The following is a 19,199-nucleotide window of genomic DNA, read 5'->3' on the forward strand; positions in this document are numbered from 1 at the left end:
TATACTAGATTTTAGTTTAGATATCAGCTGTTTTTAAAGCATTGTTACTATGCGCTAGAGCGTTCTCCAAGCACATTAAAACAGAACACCGCAGGAAGCTTGAACTCATAATGCAGAGACACTTGACCTCTGACATCAACTAGTCTTCTGCTTCTCTTCACTTTTCACTCAGTCAAGTGAAGCTCTCTGTGACGATCACTTCAGCCCATAACCCGAGCGTCGCTCGCGATGGCAATAAGCTGCAGTGTTGCCCGACTTCACTGTACACATGCTCAGACAGACACTCTCACTGAAGAATTCCCACTCACACGCACACACACACAGGCATACAAGCCTGCTCATAGAAAAATGTCTCCGCTCAAGAATTCATCCACGGACCGGCATGAGCTCTCGCCTGCTGCTTATTAGCAACATGTTGACAACGTCAGCGCTCAGTACTTTTCGTCAAGAGCGGCTACTCTCTCTCTGCTACCTGGCCCATCCCTCCCCACCACTTTATCATTCCCAAGTTTCTGATCTTTCCTGCGGTCGAGGAGGGAGGCACACAGTGTTGCTCTTTCTTGGCAGCAAAGTTCAAAGGGAGTGCCGGGATCAGCGGCGCAGTGTTGGCGAGATCAGATGGGATTACACAAAGTGTGAGTTTCTGTCCCGGGGATGTGTGCAAATCCATGTGTTGTTATTTTTCTCCACCTATGGTGTGAGGTTTGATAATCTTGTTTGAGCTTGTAGAGTTACTGATATCTATCTTTCAGATTAGTTTCACATTACAAACAGTCATTTTTCATGAGGTCAGTATTTCCACTTACATTTTAAGATGCTCAAAATCAAATCATCTACAGCAGCTTGTCGAATATTTTTCTATTATATACACTTGTCTTGTTGTCTGGCAACATTACGAATACTGTACACGTCACTGATGGTGCTGTCATGTTCTGCCTCCACAAGCTGTCCGGCTGGGTTCATCTGAGGTCGTGAAGTAACGGGTCCCTTTTCTCCACACCTGCCTTGTGTCCCCACTAAATGAAGTACACTTTCACGTGACATTAAAAAAATCGATTTTAACCCGAAACAGATCGCAACTCAGACTTTCATGTTATCCAAAAGCTTGGGTGAGTTTCCTCCTAATGCTCTGATTTCCTCTCACAGCCTGCAGACATACAGAGTTAGTACTGTACCCTAAAATGTTTATGAGTCGATACGCGCATAATGTTCCCGGGCAGTGGCCTTCCACCCAATTGAATAGATTAAACTTGGCTTTTTTGAGGGACAGCTTCAGTGTCGTGCCATTTCAAAGCTGCAGTGCAGCAACGAAGGCTGTAATGCTCAGTTGAGCATCAAGTCATGTGACCCGGTGATTCACAAGGTTTGTGTCTGGCTGATTTATTTTTAAAATTAACAAATTTTTAACCGTGATCCTGTTTGAAGGACTGTGTTTTTAACAATGAATCAACAATCCCAAAAGATCCCAATAAAACGTATGAATTTCTCTCCATTCCAGTTCAGTTACCAACGTGAACAGCCTGGATACTGGGCCTCCGCCCTCTGCCGCCGGGGCAACACTGGATCCAGCACCTGCAGTGTCTTGGATGAAAAATTAATTCAAAATTCACAGCTGCTTCCTTTTAATTTTTTGTTAATTAAAAGCTCAGTTAAGCTCAGAAAAACAAACCATACTAATAATGACCCAGCTTTGACCTTCATCGTCGCGTCCCGGAAGATGTGATGACAGCCATCGAGGAACGACACAAGTGATGCAAAAGAGTCAGTTGTAGTTAATTTTCCAGACCTAATGTCGGTACTGTCAGAGTGTCACAGCCGTGTGTTGCAGCTGTGTAACGTGGCACCCATCCCCGTGGTGTGATTTTATTTTATTTTATTTTATTTTTTTACACCCTCCACTAACGCTGCCCGTCCTAAAACTGCCACTGTACCCAGGACCTATCCAGGTTGTCTCCCACCTCCAGTAGAAAGTACTTGAAGAAGGTGGGGAATTCAGAAGGATAGAAGACGAAGAAGTACACCTAACCAGCACATGAAACAAGAGGACGACAACAGAAGTACACATTAAACAAATGGCTGTCAGGGAGCCATTCCTTCTGCATCTTCCCTCTTCATATCAAACAACAAATAGAGAGCCCATTAAACATCTTACTCTCTGGCAGACATGATATTAGGACAACTTCAAAAGAATTCAACAAACATGCATGAAATATTTGTGTTTATTTCATCTGCAACATGTGTGTTTTTGTAGATCTCTGCATGAGGGAGCGTGAGAAGACAGAAAATAGCTCCTTCATTCCAAATGGCTGTGTGTTTATGCGTGTCTGTGTGGGCTAATGTGTTGTGCTTGGGGAGTATTTAGACAGTAAACAGTGTAGTGCGGCATGGAGCAGGTCCAACAAACAGCTCCATTAGCGTAGGATCTAATCATAAGAGGTCAGCTCAGTACAAATGGATGCACAGCACAGCACGCGGTTTCTCTCAACATTAAAAGGAAAATACTGTGTGTTGAATGGATTTCACAGGAGCAAACTACACCTGGGGGACCGTACTCTACTTTGCTTCCCATGGCGACAATCAAGATGAGGTTTCACTTTATTTGTGCTAATTGACAACAGAACAAGGTTGTCCTTGGGGTTACCCACAGTGTTGCTCCATTTAAGAGAAAAGACAGCAACAGCAGCTGCAGTGAAAAAAGATTAGCACAAACTCATTTAAAAAAATGGCAGAGGAAGTAAAATATGCCCAACATTCATTCAGCTGAAGATGAGCTGGTTGGTCCCTGTGCAATGCTAGAAATAAAGAGGACAGGTACCGTCGACAGAATCCCAGAACACTGCTACACTTACGCTACACAACTTGCACTCACAAATATATCTATTCTGTGCCAAGGCAAAACCAAAGAAAGATTTCAAGTCATTTTAACTGAAGCAAGTGGTTCTTGACAAATTTTGCTGCAGAGGTCAGCAGGTTCAAGCACAGTGGCAAATAGATATTTAAACAATAAAACTTTAATTTCACAAACATTTATTGTCAACACATCGTGTCCAAACTCAGCCATGTGGAAGACGCTGCCGTCTTTTGTGACAGTATCTTTTTAACATGTCATTTTTTATCGAATAATTAGCATAAACCATAATAAAATACAGAAAATAAATAAATAACGGGTAATTTCAGTAGCCCAACAGAATAATCGACATAAATTAAGAAACAACATGGGTAAGATATTTTAATTCATCAAAACGTTTAGCCCGCTTGACTTTACTAAGAAAAGCATCCAAGAGGTTGAGTGCACTGAAATACCGACTCACAAGGTTGAGGTCGGGCAGGGCAAGTACGCCTCAGGATCATCGCACAAAACTGTCTCAAGCAAGATAAAACTAGCTAGAGGAGACAAACAGAATACCATAGGATGATGCAGACGTCTGAAAGCACCTTTGCTTGGAACAGCTTTCATTCTTTTCTTTTTTGGGACCAAACCAAGGCAGTAAAAACGAAGCTGTATTTTCTTCTTCCCCAATCAATAGCCAGCCAAATATCATCCACCAGCATTAGTCACAGAGAGTTTCTGCTGCTTTCATCCTTCCTTCTGTTTCCCTCATTAATGTTTTTTATATGTAGATTCACTCAGTGGATCAGTGTAAGGCAGGGGGAATACTGTGGTCTCGCAGAAATATTAGAATTGTCACAAATGACTTGCTGCACAAGGCAGACGGTTTTTAATTACCATGGTCATATGAAAGCAGAACCACAATGCCTCTTTAATTGGTGCCAAAGAAGCGGTGTGGTTAGACAGCTAAAACCTTAACTTGCGCTAAACATGCAAACTTTTGGAAAGGTTCTTGTGTGGATCAAAATATATACAAGACAAGGACTTCCTTTTTACAGAAACCACGACGCTCTGAGTAGATAAGATAATGACCACTGTCTCAATGACCACAGAGACAAAACAGGAAATGGCAGAAGTTACTTGAGGATACGTTGGTGTTCATAACAGTACAGAATTAAAAACTAAACTACCTCGATGAAATTCACTTTTACATAACGCCAATCCAAGCCAAAAAATTGACAGTATAGGGAGCATTCAAATGTAAAGTAATGACAATGTGAAGTGAATCTAGAAATGTGGATTGGATTAGTTTCACCTGAGGACGTGGGGAGGGAATGTGGTCCGATGATTCTCAACCCCATCATGAGACATATTAAATCTATTTAACACTGCATGCAGGTATATTGGCCCAGGATTAGTATCACCTGTAGTCATTTTACCAGGACCTTTTCGCCAAAGGTAACAGTCTGAGGTAGATATATCAGTCGATATTGAGTGTTTAATCTTGTGTTTAAACCTTTATTCACCTATAAATACAATATAAATATTATGTGTGTTGCTGTGTGAGGGGCTAAAGGAGTTGGAGACTGTAGTAGGGTCGGTATTACATCTGGATACAAGCAGCTGAAATGACTCCCTTAGCCAAAGGGTGAGGAGTTCTGTCACTCGGGGGAGACTCGGAGTAGAGCTGCTTCTCCGCATTGAAAGGAGTCAGATGAGGAGGAGGGGTCGCCCCAGATCAGATGGAGAGACTATATCTCTTAACTGACCTGGGAGTGTCTCTGGATCCCCCAGTCAGTGCTGACGAAACTTGCCTAGGAGAAGGACGTTTGGCGCACACGTATGAAGCTTCTGCCTCCATGACCCCGGAAAGGAAGAATCCCACCGCCCCCAAAAAGATGAGGTCACATTTGCGCAGAGTCATTGTTCCTTGTGTGTTCTAATAAAGAAATCTGCTCTTACTTATGTTGCGTGCACAACAAGAACATGTGGTTTTAAAAAAAATCCTATAAGTCTTTGTAGCGGTCTGCATCATATTATTTTGGGTACAAGAGCACAATCGTTAAAATAAAATTCTGGAAAGGCTACACATGAGGTGAATGGAGGGTCATAGGGCCCACACTCCATCCTTCTACTGTACCACACATGTGCCACCTGGATACAAAAACATACCCAAGATGAAACAATTTAAAAACAAAACTTAATTGGGATCAGTGTGTGAGAGCGAATTGTGACATTACATACATATTATTGTAGATAGTGAGTTTTTGTCACATCAACAAAAACAACAAGTTGACGGGAATTTAAGAAGAGGAGAGGTGTGACGAGGGAACACTGTATGTCCTCAGGCGCATGAGTGACGGTTAGACGAAGGGAGGTAGAGACTTTCTGGGGCGACCGGGATATTTGAGGTGAAACAACGATCTCAAGGGGAACCCTTGAAATGATGATGGATTCATGTGAGTTAGCTTAAAAGGGAGCTAATATGTTTGGAAAGTATCTTTCACCACAGCAGTTCTTTACATTATAATCACACTGAGTGATTCACGGTGCCTCTCAGCACATTTTAATGAAAAACATGCGAGCTGCAAAAGAATTTATCCATGCAGTTTGACGAGAGAAATGTGCATTACATACATTGATACGCTCTCCTCAGGTTGCAGGGGCGATTGTCGAATCAAAGAGCCCTACATATGTATCTCAGTAGTAACGTTGGCTGGACTAACAAGAGGCATAACTGTGCCATCATGTATTGGGTCTTATCATGACCACCCAACCTGAGACCAAGTCAAAACTGACCTGAGGACAACAGAGTCAAAGACTCAAAGACTGAGCGCCACAGGAGGTCCTTACTCCCTGTGGAAATAAAAACGTACAATTCATCTGTGAAAGAATCACGATGAAGGATTCTTCTTGAACTGCGTTTTGCACATTGTTCACATGGTTTCTAAGCTCTTTAGTATAGCTTTGTTTTTGCACTTTATAATCTTTCTTTTTAATTTATTGTGATATGTTGAGTACAGAACATTTTACAAACATAATTTCCCTTGGGATTAATAAAGGTTTTCTGATTCTGATTCTGAATACAGAAGCATAAGAGGAACTGAAATGTTGTGAACTGAACTAGTAGTTTGTCCTGTGTTCAGTTTGGTCTCGCCCACTCTGGGTCTTAACTCTGTCTCGGGCCCACAATGTCCTGGCCTTTGTCTCTGGATACTCTGGTCTCTGTGTCGTCTCCATCTTGGGTTAGGTGGTCTTGACTGCAACACTATTGGGGCTGCCCCAGTCCTTCCACTGACTGGACATGTCCGTAATACCTCACCAGGTGTGCAAGAGTCATATAGATCAGACGCCTGAGACACCTCATCTGGTTTCACTCAATTCAATATCTATTCTGAAATAACAAAATGAAAAGACATTTTGGGACTTGTACCTAGAACCTTCTTGATCATGACCAAAGATACGGGCAGGAAGCATCGAGTGACTCAGTCACAAGATTTGCCATATCATTCAGTAATCCAGTCCTCTGTCAGAAACTCACTTCAAACCTGAAAAACACATTCTCCCGACAACCACTTAACAAAATGCAAGAAGAAAGTAGATGAAATCGCACGTCTCTCCATTCCTGCAGTCTCAAAAAAATGTACCAAGACCAGGGATCATGCAGAGCATCCTACATAGTATCACAAGGAACGCCATCTCCAAGTCTAACAAACAAATGTGAACCAGTTGAGTAAAACTATGAATATTTGAAATCCAGCTGAGGATGAAGGAATCCAATATCTGGTAAGAGGACTACGCCGATGACCTCACAGTGACATCAAACCGTTAAAAAATTGGTAGCTAGCATCAGGTACACTTTTCCCATTAAGTCAAATGCTCCCAGGACTAATCTTTAAAGTTGAGAAGTTGTACCTGAAGGATTTGTTGTGGGGAATAATATCTCATTTCCGCCACTGCAATTTAACATAAGAACTTCTTTTTTCCCTGGATTATCTGCCATCATCATTGTGCCAAACTTCCTCTGCCTGCTTCCACCTCTGAAGTGAAATTGCATCTTACTGTGCCCAACTTCCTTCAACAACATGAGTAATGTAGCAAAGATTTTAATAAGAGCAGCATTAGCACGTCTTGCTGTGCATTTCCACTTTCTGTTCCACACAACCGGGGTCCTTCTATAAATCACACAGCAGTCTCTGGGTTCTGCAAGTGGAGCTGGAAAAACCCACGCACTTCAGAAATAGTTGAAGCAGTGTGTTGAAAAATAAAACCCCTCTCTCACTTGTATGTGTAAATCTAAAAAAGGGAGGATGGTAAATTCCACCTCCTAAATCAACACAAGTTGAGTGGAAAGTGAAGAAAGTGGTGGCCAAAGCGTTTCCCTCGCACTTATTAACCTTCATCACTAATTCTCCTTCAACAAAACGGCTTCATTTTCTCCTTGGGTGTCTGTTTAGGCACAGGGTCTCCTGACTCCAGAAGGAGAGTGACAGCCGTTAATGGAGGCCGCAAGTTGTGGTTGATGAGGAATTAGAGTGCAAGTCGGGCTGGATTGCTCCGCGGCTCAGAGAGGTGTTTAAGGTGATTCCTTGTGTTTAAATATTTATACTGTCTCAGAAATTTAGACTGTAAAGCTCAGTTGGTCAGGAAAAATAAAGCAAACAAATGGGAGAAGGTCAAAATAGAATGGAAAGTCAATCCACTCCCCGAACACTTATAACTGATCTTAAAAGACATACATGTTTCTGGGTGTTGCACTCAGCAAGGACTCTCAGACGTCTCTTCAACAAATTAGGAAAATCCCAAACCAGAGATTCAATTTCTCACAAAAGCGATAGTGCCAAAACTGAGACTGTGACTGCAGCTGACAGCGTGGGTCTCGAGGAGGTCTTGGCAATAAACCCACACAATAAAGTGTCTCTCCAAGGTTAACTAACAGTAGGCATAAGATGGGTTCTCACTGCAGTTAATATTCTAAAATTTCAAGTCTGTTGTGGGAAGGATCCTCATATTTTTTCTGAAACCTCTACGCCACTGCTAGAAGATGAACGCTCAAAACCTGTTTCAAGCATGATCGGTTTTTGACAAAAGACGAAGATGACATTACTTACCATAAGCACAAGTGTCAAGGATATCTGGGAATCAATATGAAAACATGTTAAAAAAACAACCTCCTCATGGAAGCATACAACATATATACATTGTCACAACTAGCCACCGCTTAGTCCTGTTCAGGGTTGCGGGGAGTGCTGGAGCCTATCCCAGCAGTCATTGGGTGAGAGGCGGGTATACACCCTGGACAGGTTGCCAGTCCATTGCAGGACACACACACACACACACACACACACACACACACACACATATATATACCAAGGGACAGTTTTAGTGTCCAATTAACCTAGTGAGCATGTCCTTGGGCTGTGGGAAGAAACTGGAGAACCCGGAGAAAACCCACGTGCAAACGGGAGATCATGCAAACTCCATGCAGAAGACAAAGGCAGCCCACAACCTTCTTGCTGCAAGGCGAGAGTGCTAACCACTAGGCCACCGTGCGGCTAGCGTACAACATTGTTTTGTGATATTTGAGATGACTTTCAAAATTCAGGTGTCTCCATTAACATTTCTTTATTGCACAATATTGCACATTTCCAAACATAATGGTAACCAGGTCAGAATTGGCCGGAGATACTTTCCCTCAAGTAAAATTAAATGGCTGAATAAAGGCTTGCATTTCTGGCTTTTTGCTGAGAGCTTAAGAGTCTCAGTTGTGTGGCCATTACTCCTAAATTTAAGGGTCCGTCAGGCTTGTAGGTGCCAAGACAGTAGTTTAGCCTGAACATGATACATGGGCATTATGAAGCTGGAGGGCTCCTATGACTGACTCCCACCACCCAAATGCTAAAATGGATTTACAGAATGTACAAAATGTTACATAGATCTTCATTTGGAAAAGAGTAAAGTAAGTTGCATTTCCTTATTTTATTTCCTGTTAAACTCTTCATCACATTACTGTGTTGCTACTTTGTGAACATTTTAAAATCGGAATTTTCCAGTATAATTATTTAATATTATTTACGCATGGAGACATTCTTAACATTAAAAAATGCAAGCAAGCCCAGTTGCCCTCAAAATCCGCATGAGGCGACTACTGACTGACCCATGGACAAGGATTTGAAAAATCCCTTTCGGTGTTTGTTTTTGTTCTCCTCAGCTGTGGACTGGAACCATCTTTCCCCTGCTGGGCAGCACAAGAGGACTATGAGGAACAGCTGCTGGACTAATGGAGAAAGACTCTTTTCTCATGCGTCCGCACACAAATACACACTCACAAATGAGGAATTCAGGAAGATTTTTATCGCTGTCGTCTCAGTCTTCGACTCTTCATGCATTCCCCTCCACCCTTTGGTCAGAGCCACTTAAAAGGCACGAACACTTTATTACTGAAAATATTTGCTAACTATTTTGTGCTGGACATAATGTAAAGCGTTTTACAGTCTGTATTTAAGTCTGTTCTCTATTTCTGTAAGTGTGTTTATTGTCTATGATTTTGAGTTACTTTGACAACTTGAGACTTTTTTTTTTTCCCGGAGACTGGCTGCTTTTTATTTGTAGGAGTCAGTCATGAGCTTTCTCACCTGGGACGACAGGTGAAGGCCATTAACAGCAAAGTGAGTTATTGTTTCCGCAGATCGTCCTGCTGTTGGCATGAAAATCCGTTTAAACAGTCAGGGAAAGGCAAAGTGAAACCAGTGTGTTAAACAAATGCAGCGTTACACTTGCAGGCTCCAAAAAAGGTTGAAGTGATCTTCTTTCAGCGACTAATGAAGCATGAAATCCCCCAACAAGCTAATAAGCTGCACAGATTTAATCAGAGTTTGACTCCAACTGGTTTAGCTCAGCGCGGCTCACAAAGACTCACAAAGTTGTCTTTCAACTACGAAGAAAATCTTTCTGAACAAGCATAGTAGGGACCCTGTGGTTCTATAGCTTTGGTCTCATGATGTTTGTTCAATGAAAAGAACTAGAAACAGAATCACATTCTGTATAGTATACGCCTGAATAGAAACTATTAACACAAACATTTAGATTTGTTCCTCAGGTTCCTTGGACAATAATGCTGGGACACATATCCTTTAACAAGTTCACAGCCGTCGTAAACACAGGTCTATTCTTGGGCTCTGCACTGCACTCAGATAGAGATCCTCCAAATAGAGGCGTCTTGTGGGAGCCTTAGAAGCTTAAGCCAAATAATATTCTGAAGTATAACCATTTTAGGAATCCAAAATTTGAAAATGGAACTGGTCCCTGCTGACACAGCTCTTTTCTCTGTGAAAGCAAATCACTAACACTATGCCTACGTCTCATGATATAGAGAACAACTCTGTGTTGCTTAATGGGGGAATATTGTGCTTTTTATATTGTGATCCGAGCAGTAATCAAATCTCACATGATAACCGAGTGCTTTGCAACAAAATAAAATGTCTGTCATTTTAAAGTTATATCAAATTTTCAAAATATCAGCTTCACTTGAACGCTGCCTTTACAGTCAGTGACCAACAATGAACTACAAAAACGGGTGACACAGCATGCCCATGACTGCCCCCGTTTTCAAACCTCACAAATATCAATCCTCATTTAGCACTTTGTATCTAAAACAAGCCGGTTTGTTAATAAAAACAAAAGGGACTCTCGTGTTGTCGAGTTACTGCATTTAGCTGGCAAAATGGTGAACCATGTGACGTCACACTCCCGACCGAGACGCTGATCTGAAGAGCACTGTCGAGATGTTCTCTCCACTTCATATGTTAGTCCTCATTCTTGTTGTGGACACCATTTCACCTATTTATTCCCACACAAACCCTCTTAGTTTGATCATTTCCCTCAAAATACAAACATTTTGAGTCCCTGCTACAATACGGTTGAATTTTCTACCTGGCAACACAGAGCACAGTTACATAACTGCTCATAAAAAACAAAATTTTTGCCTCATCGTCTGGCTAAGATCCAGCTTTTAAAATGCTTGTAAACAGTTCAGTGCAACTATGGGAGAGTAATTTTAATTTGTAGTTTAAGTAGTTTAAGAGGAGGGTCGCGCAGCCCCACTGCTTGACTGATCAGCCACCATCACTTCTAATAAAAAAAAAAATGCTTGCATTCAGAGGAAATTCAGAGTGAATCTAATATTCAGTGCACGAAAACGTCATTACAGAAGTCCTCAGAACCACACAACACATAAGCACCAATTCTCTCCGTCTGACAAAAGCGACAAACAAGTCTCATATTTCAAAACAAACATATGTCCATCTTGATTCGGTGATAAAAATCCGAGCCTAAACACACACACAGACGCATGGGTGTGTGAATTAGCCTGGGGCAACATCAGGAAATACCATGGGATGTTTTTAATAACACTGCCAACTGCAAGTAGGGAAGTGGAAAATGAAATCCTGATGCACATTAAAAAAAGAAACCTCAACTGAACCACGGTGTGCGAAACCAGTGAACGTTTGCCTAAAATCAACAAGCCATGTGAGTATTGGGGACAAACAAGTTTGGCAGTAGATGTGTTCCAAGAATTTCACAATTGTTTATATTAATAAGTGTAAGTGCACAATGCAATAGTATCAGCCGTCGTAAAACACCAATAAAAGACAATAATCTGCCAGCAAGAGTGCAGCACCGTTCAACCTCTCCACTGTGCTGACTTGTATTGAAAGTGCATCGCCTGTAAAAGAGCACCTGTTGAACCATAGGCACAAATTAACAAGATAGCACATCTCAATGTTTGGAGAAGAAAATAAGGAAACAGGAATCCATGCTGAGCAGTGTGTTATGGGCCATACAGTAACACCTCACTGAGGTTGAGTTTGATTCAATGGAGAATACTTTAAAATCTTGACCCAAATTCTCCTTATATCATCCTAACACTTCAGATTTTACATGGATAATTTGTTCCTTCAAGGGAATCACCACGCAATAATAACCATTACGGCAGTATTCGCTTCATCCAAAAGTACAAACTTAATTCAATTTCCAAGCTACGGGTGCTCTGGGGAACCAAACCACAAGTTGACCACTGACTTCATGGTTGAGAAGAAAATTCTGTATGGCACTCTCAGAAATGATGACTGCTGCCACTCTATAGTTACTGGATGCACAGCCAATAAAACCACAGAGCTGTATTAATATTATATGGACCTACTATTAAACACAGAGCGATTGCTGACTGGACTCTTGAAAGGTGACAAATTCAGCTCTTTGTTTGTGTGGAAGTCTATTTTGTGGGAGTTGAAGTGGTTATGAAGAACATAAAAGTATAAGAGACACGTAAATTCAAACAGAATACGTGGTTTGGCATAGTTTAAATATTGAGGTGAAGGATGGAAAATGGAACTGCTGGGAAGTGTAGAGCTCAGCCAAGCAAAGATGGACTTCCTACTGCGCCACTTAACTGCCAATGTAACGTGAAATTATCTTTCAATAAAATTGAAATATGAAAAAGATGACGACAGTGGTAACTCTGGGGTGTCTTGACCTGACTTTTTAATTTCTAGCAGTTCTGTTTTCTTTGACATGGCCCAAGTGAGCCATCCAGAGTTCAAGCATTAAAAAGTTTCCCCCGAATATAGGCTGGCGGCATGCAAATACATAACCCTCTTCAAAACTCCCGAATGACTACATGTCAAAGACAATGATGAATACATGGCATCATTTGGTTTCACAATGGACACTTACAGGACTATTAACATCTTAGTCTCGATACCTTGCAGTCCATGCAATTAACATTTCACAGATGAACCTAGTTAAAAGCCTTTGACCTGTGAATGAATAGAATTTTGTTGTCCTGTAACCTAGTAAATTATTTATGTATTGCACTTTAAAATGTTAAATGTTACGTACAAAGTGAGTGATTGGAGTCGAATGCACATGGCAGAAACCCAAAATGTACGGTTTGAACGTTTGTCTTTGAAGAAAAATATAAATGTGTTGGTACTTTAAGTCCCACTTGGACCGTAAAATGGGGAAGCAAAACTTTTTCACTCCATTGAAACACCACCGCGGCAACATTTAAGGCTGACTACGGCGTCACAATAGCACACAAAAGACACTTGATGCGAGTTTGATGCAGTGGGAGTGAGAATGGTTTTGTTGTCGTCACAAAGTGTGGTTTCCTTCTGTGATTATTTTTCCACCATTCATTATAAAATAGAATATAAATTAAACTTCAGTTTAACTTTTTGCAAATCTTACTCCATTAGAGAGATTAATATCAACAAACCCCACACATTTATATAGTTGTTTAATGTGATAGCGAGAAAGCAAAATGTGGAACTGCACACAGTAATGTCAACACAGTATAACGTAATGAGGAACTAACAAACAAACCTCCATCAGCTAGTGCTCGTCATTACAGTAGGTGACATGACTGACGTCGCATCCGAAGTAATGGAACGCATGGGGAAACATTAGCAAATCCAAACAAACCAGCGATACAATTGTGGATGGTAATATTGAAGATCAGAGTTATGGCCCTATTCTGTCGCTCATTCATTCAGGCCATTCCTGAGATTTGGCTGCTACTGTAAGAAGGCTTTGCTGTTTGTGTGTGATTTGAAAATAGGGTAAATATGTTTCAAAGTACATTTTGCCCTCCACAAGCTGGATTTCATTTCTTTTCACTTCACACCAGCCGTCACTTCTCCGGCACACACCACACATGAGGCGACCTAACACACATGTTCATGCTCAGCGAGCAGCTGGCTGGCTCGAGGGCAACTTTTGGAAACACGATTTGGAAAGAAGCAAATCTGAGCATTTTATAGTTGGTGTAAACATATTGGTCTTGGGTCAAAAGTATGCTATGTACTTTAGCGTTTATATTTATTGCGAAGTCCAAGTTAAAAGACGATAGAGGAATAAAGGAATATAATTAAAAAAAAACTTCCTTATAACATTTGTCTGCTTCTCTCAAATAAAACACATGAGAACATCTGAATCTTTCCATTAAAGGTGTATTGGCAATTAAAAAAAAAGTCATTCTTACTCACAGATGATCAATAAATCTTGACAAATACACGCAAATAAAAGAGTCAGTGTCACTTTATCTGATGTAATATGTTGAATAACAGCGAGTTTCGTGTGTGGTTTTATGTCCCAGGCATCATGAATGAGACGCAAATGAGAATAACAAAACAGAAAACTTTTATGACTCCAGAAATAAATTGTCAGTTTCCTTTAAACCCCTGCCACGCGCAATAAAACATCCAAAACTCCATGTGGCTGTGACACACAAACACAATGCGAAGCTTAATCAAATACATTTGAACGTGCATGAACCCTTCAGCCTCAGAACAGCTAATTACTTGCAGACGCGACGGCATCCCTGTGTATGGAGAACTTGAATTTGGCAAAGGATTTCTAATTGAAAACACGGATGTTTATTTTTCCTTGCGAGCTTCTCTCCCATCCAATAGCTCTCCACTTAAAAGCCTACGGAGTCTGACTTGCTTGGGTGGCTGTCCAAAATCTGGAGCGCAATGTGTGGATGCGTCATCAAACATGGTTTCCGCAAATAATGTCATTGATATTCTTGTTCTTCATCCCACATATTTGCAATAACAAGACCTTAGTCTGTACAGACAAAATGAATACAAGACACCAACGACAGATAGGGCTGTAACAAAGAGGATCGTAGCAAACTTCAGACTGATATTTTACTCAAACTTAAACAGCTGAAGAGACTAGGCAACATATCAGTCAACAGAGGCCACTGATGATCATGTGTGACACGCGCAGGCACACAACATTGTTGAGAACATATGGTGGTATACAGCACGACTCCCGCCACAGCGCAGAAGTAAACATTCAGAGAACAGGAGAATTGAGCCACTTATCTTTGAGTATAGCAACTGGGTGCTTGTGGGACAATTTACTTCACACACACCAGAGTCATTCCTGCTCCATTGTAGTTATTTTGAAAACAAAGTTGCATTTATGAACCAACTGTTCATGCAACCATGAACCACTCCCCCTCCTCCATGCAAAGTAAATGAAAGCGACATACCTGCACCGAAGGCAAAAAAGAAGGTTTGGTTTGGGTTCCTCTGCAGCAGCGCCGACACACGCCGAGCCATGCGTTCGTTACGTTTGTAGATCAGCTCCTGGCGAAAGTAGCTGTCGATCTGCTGAGCCGTCAACCGCTCATGAGCGGGCAGAGAACGGTTGATGAAGTGCGGCAGCTGACAGGACAGGAAAGTGAAACCCTACATTAACAAAGTCAAGTGCAGGAGCGTACATTGAACGTCACATTTTTAAACCGCAGTTTCCCTTATATGAGTTTGGTGCTACTGCATGGTGAACAATAACACTATTGAGGCCAAGTACCTTCTGCTATAAAATGCATTATTGTGGTTCAGGACCACCATCAACCAGAGAATGTAAAATATCCAAAAGTTGTCAAACAGATTGTGTGTTAGCCTTTAGAGAGATTTACTGGCATGATCCAGTCACTCCAATAAAAAGGCCACAACGATCCACAAATAAGTGGTAAAAAAGTGATTAATAAAGAGCCAGACCGACAAAGACTGACCTCTGTGGGCACAATTCGAACTTGGATCAACAGGCTGTTAATCTGTGAGGGTGAGTGGGGTCAGTGGTTAAGTTTCAGGGATTTGGCATTTTGGGATTTTAGCTGTCCAAATCAGAAACACACCAGACCTTTTTTTTCTCCTTTGTAGTTACCACTGCACCCAATTTAAAAATTAGCATTGTCTCTGCTAGTCTCTGCATACAATTTGGAAAAAAGTGGTTAAAAACTGCCCTTCCACCTGAACCATAAATGCACCAACAAGTCTGCTGGTAGCGCAGTCGAACTTTACATTAAATCAGATGCTTGCTCAAAAAAGATTCCGCCCTCGTAGGACTCACACAGCTCTGCTACTTTCATGGCACAGTTGAGAAGAAAAGGCATTGGAAAGGCTGAGTGTTACCTGAAAGTGAGTGAGTCAACGTCAGCACAGATGTGCTTAATATGGTGCTAAATTTGACAAGATGCTTTTAACAAGAGCTGTCAAAAGTCAGCTACAAATTCACACAGTGGAGCAGCTGCATGTTCTGAGTGTGTGCCTACCACATGTGAGCAAGACGTCATATTCAACTGAATACTTGTTTTCAGGGTGTTTACCTTGGCACTGTTCTACTTTAAGCTTGACAAGTACAACAATTAGCGACATTTCCTAACACCCGCAAACACGTGGATGTAAACTTTCATGAGGTTTCATTTAAAACATGGATGCTGCCCACTGAGTCTTCAACAGTGCTAACACAATGTGACCTTCAAAATGAAGTTTGTCTTATTTGTGAAGGAGTTCTGGTCATGTTTCTGACGTGTTGACAGTGTTGAGCTGGGGGCATTGCACAATAGATGTAGTCACCGACTGTCTAAATAACTAGTCGACTAGTCGTCGTGTGACTGATGTTCAGGTTGATGAACATACCAGCACTGTAAAAAGTAGTGGAAAAAGAAAAATAAATGTATGGTGCTAAATGCTGAATTGTAATTGCTGAAAATGTGGTTCAAAAACTTTGGAGAATTTTGAATCTCACTTTAGTGTTTGATGTGCAGAATGCTCCCATACGTTAGAAACTTTGGGTCAGTCATTGCTGCCCTAGACAGATGGAAGTCTGACGGAGTGAGGGATTAAAAAAAAGATGGCTTTGGTTTTTTGTGTGTGCCTCTGTGACTGAACAGAGGGAGGCCCAATGTGAATCTTATTTCTTTAATGTCATAAGTACAGTTCAAGTGTGTAACAATTCCCAAAATATTTTTTATTAATGTATTTATTGTTTTTACTTGTAAACATATGTTGAATTGCAGTTACCAAATAATGTGAAGCATGTACACACAAATTATTTGTTTAAATTTACATCAATAAATGGTTATTATAATCAGATTTCCGGTACACAATGAAAAAACACTTTGCCGCTGCCAGTTGTCAACAAGCATGAAGAATAAAACATCAAAACAAAACCTTTTTTTAAGTCTGCGAAACAGCGAGGACCATGAGAACCATGAGTTTTCATGTTTACCTGAGTAATTCAGCACAAATTCCTTTAACTATGCTTAGAATCATTCAGGCAGAGTTACAACGAGGGAACAAAGTGTTCAGTCGGCAAGAGGTCAGTGTGTAAACGCAGCAGAACATGCAGATAGGTTATCACAGGAACGGCTATTAGCTGCTTTCCATCCAGGCCTGCGCAGGAAATGTGAAGTGACAGACAGATATTTTTTCTCGGTCGCCATCTGCGCCGTCTACCAGCTCTGATTTTTCTCTTCAAGAAAACTTGAAGACTTTACAATGTGGTTTTGATGAAGAAGACTGTGTAGACACAATTCATTGTAATCCCATATTATTAATAATAATAAAAGCAGCAGCCACATGTCCCCTCCAGGGATCAGCGGACGACTGCTCTGCCAAATGGAGATTACGTTTAACTCTCATCTGGACTTATAGTTTGATGACTATAATAGTGCTATTTGTTTTGTAGGAAACATTTGATGCCATTTGAATAACGTTCCTTGTAAGTGAGGAGTCCAGGCTGCAGGGGCTCCTATTTTTCATAAATGTAGCCACTGTGGCAGACAAACAGAACAACACCAGATCGTCTGAAGGTCTTCATATACACTTGAAATTTGGCAGCAAAACAGGTGTCAGCTCTGGTTTTTACAGGTCATTGCACTTGTTGTCACACAGGACAGCATGTCCAGTGTAGCTGGAAGACAACGATAGTCGTGTGGAGAACTATATTCTCACCTAATTGTCACTCATAACTATGAATAGCCACTCAACCAATTATGTTGAAATGCACACTCAAAAACAGTTTGTGACATGTTATTTCTGTTCACCGATGTTGCATGCATCGTTGTATCACCAGATTCCCCAAGCAGCACGCCTGATGACTCTTCCATGTGGAGGATATTCTTAATACATGATATAATGGCATGAGAGGCTGAGATAGAGTGCTCTGATTTAAAAAGCGCATGCTGAAAATGAAAGTCGGCACTGCTGGGTGAAAATGACTAACAAGCCCCAGGGACAATAATACAGTACATGTGCGCCATGGAAGAGACCAAAAGAGGAGGAAATATGCCTGTTAAAATCTCGAGTTCTTGTGACCAAATGAGAGTCCAAAAAGAATGTGGAAGATGAGAAAGCAATTCCCCAGCCTGTGCTGCGACTTGTCCAGAACACAGTTCGTCTCTAAACATAAACTCAATGCAGGACTGCATCATAATTAATAGCAGTTTGACAGCCAAAACATTTGGCGAGGAGATGGTGGAGAGCAGAGGCTATGTTAGGAAACTTAAAGTCACAGCAGGTCAGATTGTGTATTTACAGCCGAGTCTGGAGCAACACCACAGTGAGCCAACTCAAGTAACAGAGGTTAAGAAGGATTAAGATGAGAATTCCTGCAAAGTAGGAGTGAAAACATAAATGAAGCGGCTGTAAGTGGGCACTCACATCAAGTGACTGGTAGATTTGGTTTTAAAAGCCAAAGCTGTTTATTTTCTTCACTATTTTCTGCTACCTAAAAAGATAAATACTTTTGGGAACATGACCTCAGTCTGACATTTATATATCTTGAGATTAGTTGTTAGATTTTCCTCTGGATTTCTCTGTGTAAGACGCAAATCCATAACCTCGATCTCAACTTAACTGCTTTCTGATTTTTAAAACATTTTTTTAAATCTAGTTTTTGCTTTCAAAAGCACATTATCACCAGCTATGTGATATTTTGTTGGATTTGTGAGTTAAATATTGTAAACTTAAACCAAAGATGTAACTTCTTATAGAGTTCAGCATCTCAACTTGGTCTCTTAAAGCAATGGTGGCTCAACATCTAAGCTGTTGCTTTATAAAGTCAAGCTTTTGCTGAGAAAAAGAAAAGGATTAGGGGCGTTGAATTGAAATTGAATTTAAAATTAGGCCAATTAGGGCGACCACCACCAAAAACAAACAACTTCTGTGATAAGTTGGTGAACTTCCAACCACCATGGAAGTGATACTGAAATATATTATGTATATTTTAGGGTCATTCTCTATATGTAGATAGAATAGACAGAAACCCCTGATGTGTAGCCCCTGCTCAGGGACCTACTTGTGAGGTGTCATGGTTGAAGATGATGGAGCTCAGGTCCCCACAGTTATAGTGGGTGATGAGGTCCTCCGTGGTGTAGGAGCCCTGTAGACTTCCTGCTCGGACACCTTCATGCTGCAGGAGAGTCTGGTTCAAGGCGAACAGCACCTGTGAGGAAATTAATTGATGAAAAAGGGATTTCAAGTTGCTGCGTCTTCCAGTATTTTTTGGC

General features: G+C 41.1%; 1 protein-coding gene across 1 annotated transcript in view; it reads right to left on the reverse strand.

The window, feature by feature from the left end:
* Positions 1–19,199, reverse strand: part of trabd2b (TraB domain containing 2B) — a 58,927-nt gene that overhangs the window by 4,509 nt on the left and 35,219 nt on the right. Inside the window, exons 3-4 of the mRNA XM_053854567.1 lie at positions 18,989–19,135; positions 14,895–15,069 (exon numbers count right to left, since the gene is read on the reverse strand). Coding sequence (XP_053710542.1) covers positions 14,895–15,069; positions 18,989–19,135 — 322 coding nt within the window. The remainder of the gene's footprint in view (positions 1–14,894; positions 15,070–18,988; positions 19,136–19,199) is intronic.

Source organism: Synchiropus splendidus, chromosome 1 (assembly GCF_027744825.2).
Source record: "Synchiropus splendidus isolate RoL2022-P1 chromosome 1, RoL_Sspl_1.0, whole genome shotgun sequence".
Lineage (NCBI taxonomy): Eukaryota > Metazoa > Chordata > Actinopteri > Syngnathiformes > Callionymidae > Synchiropus > Synchiropus splendidus.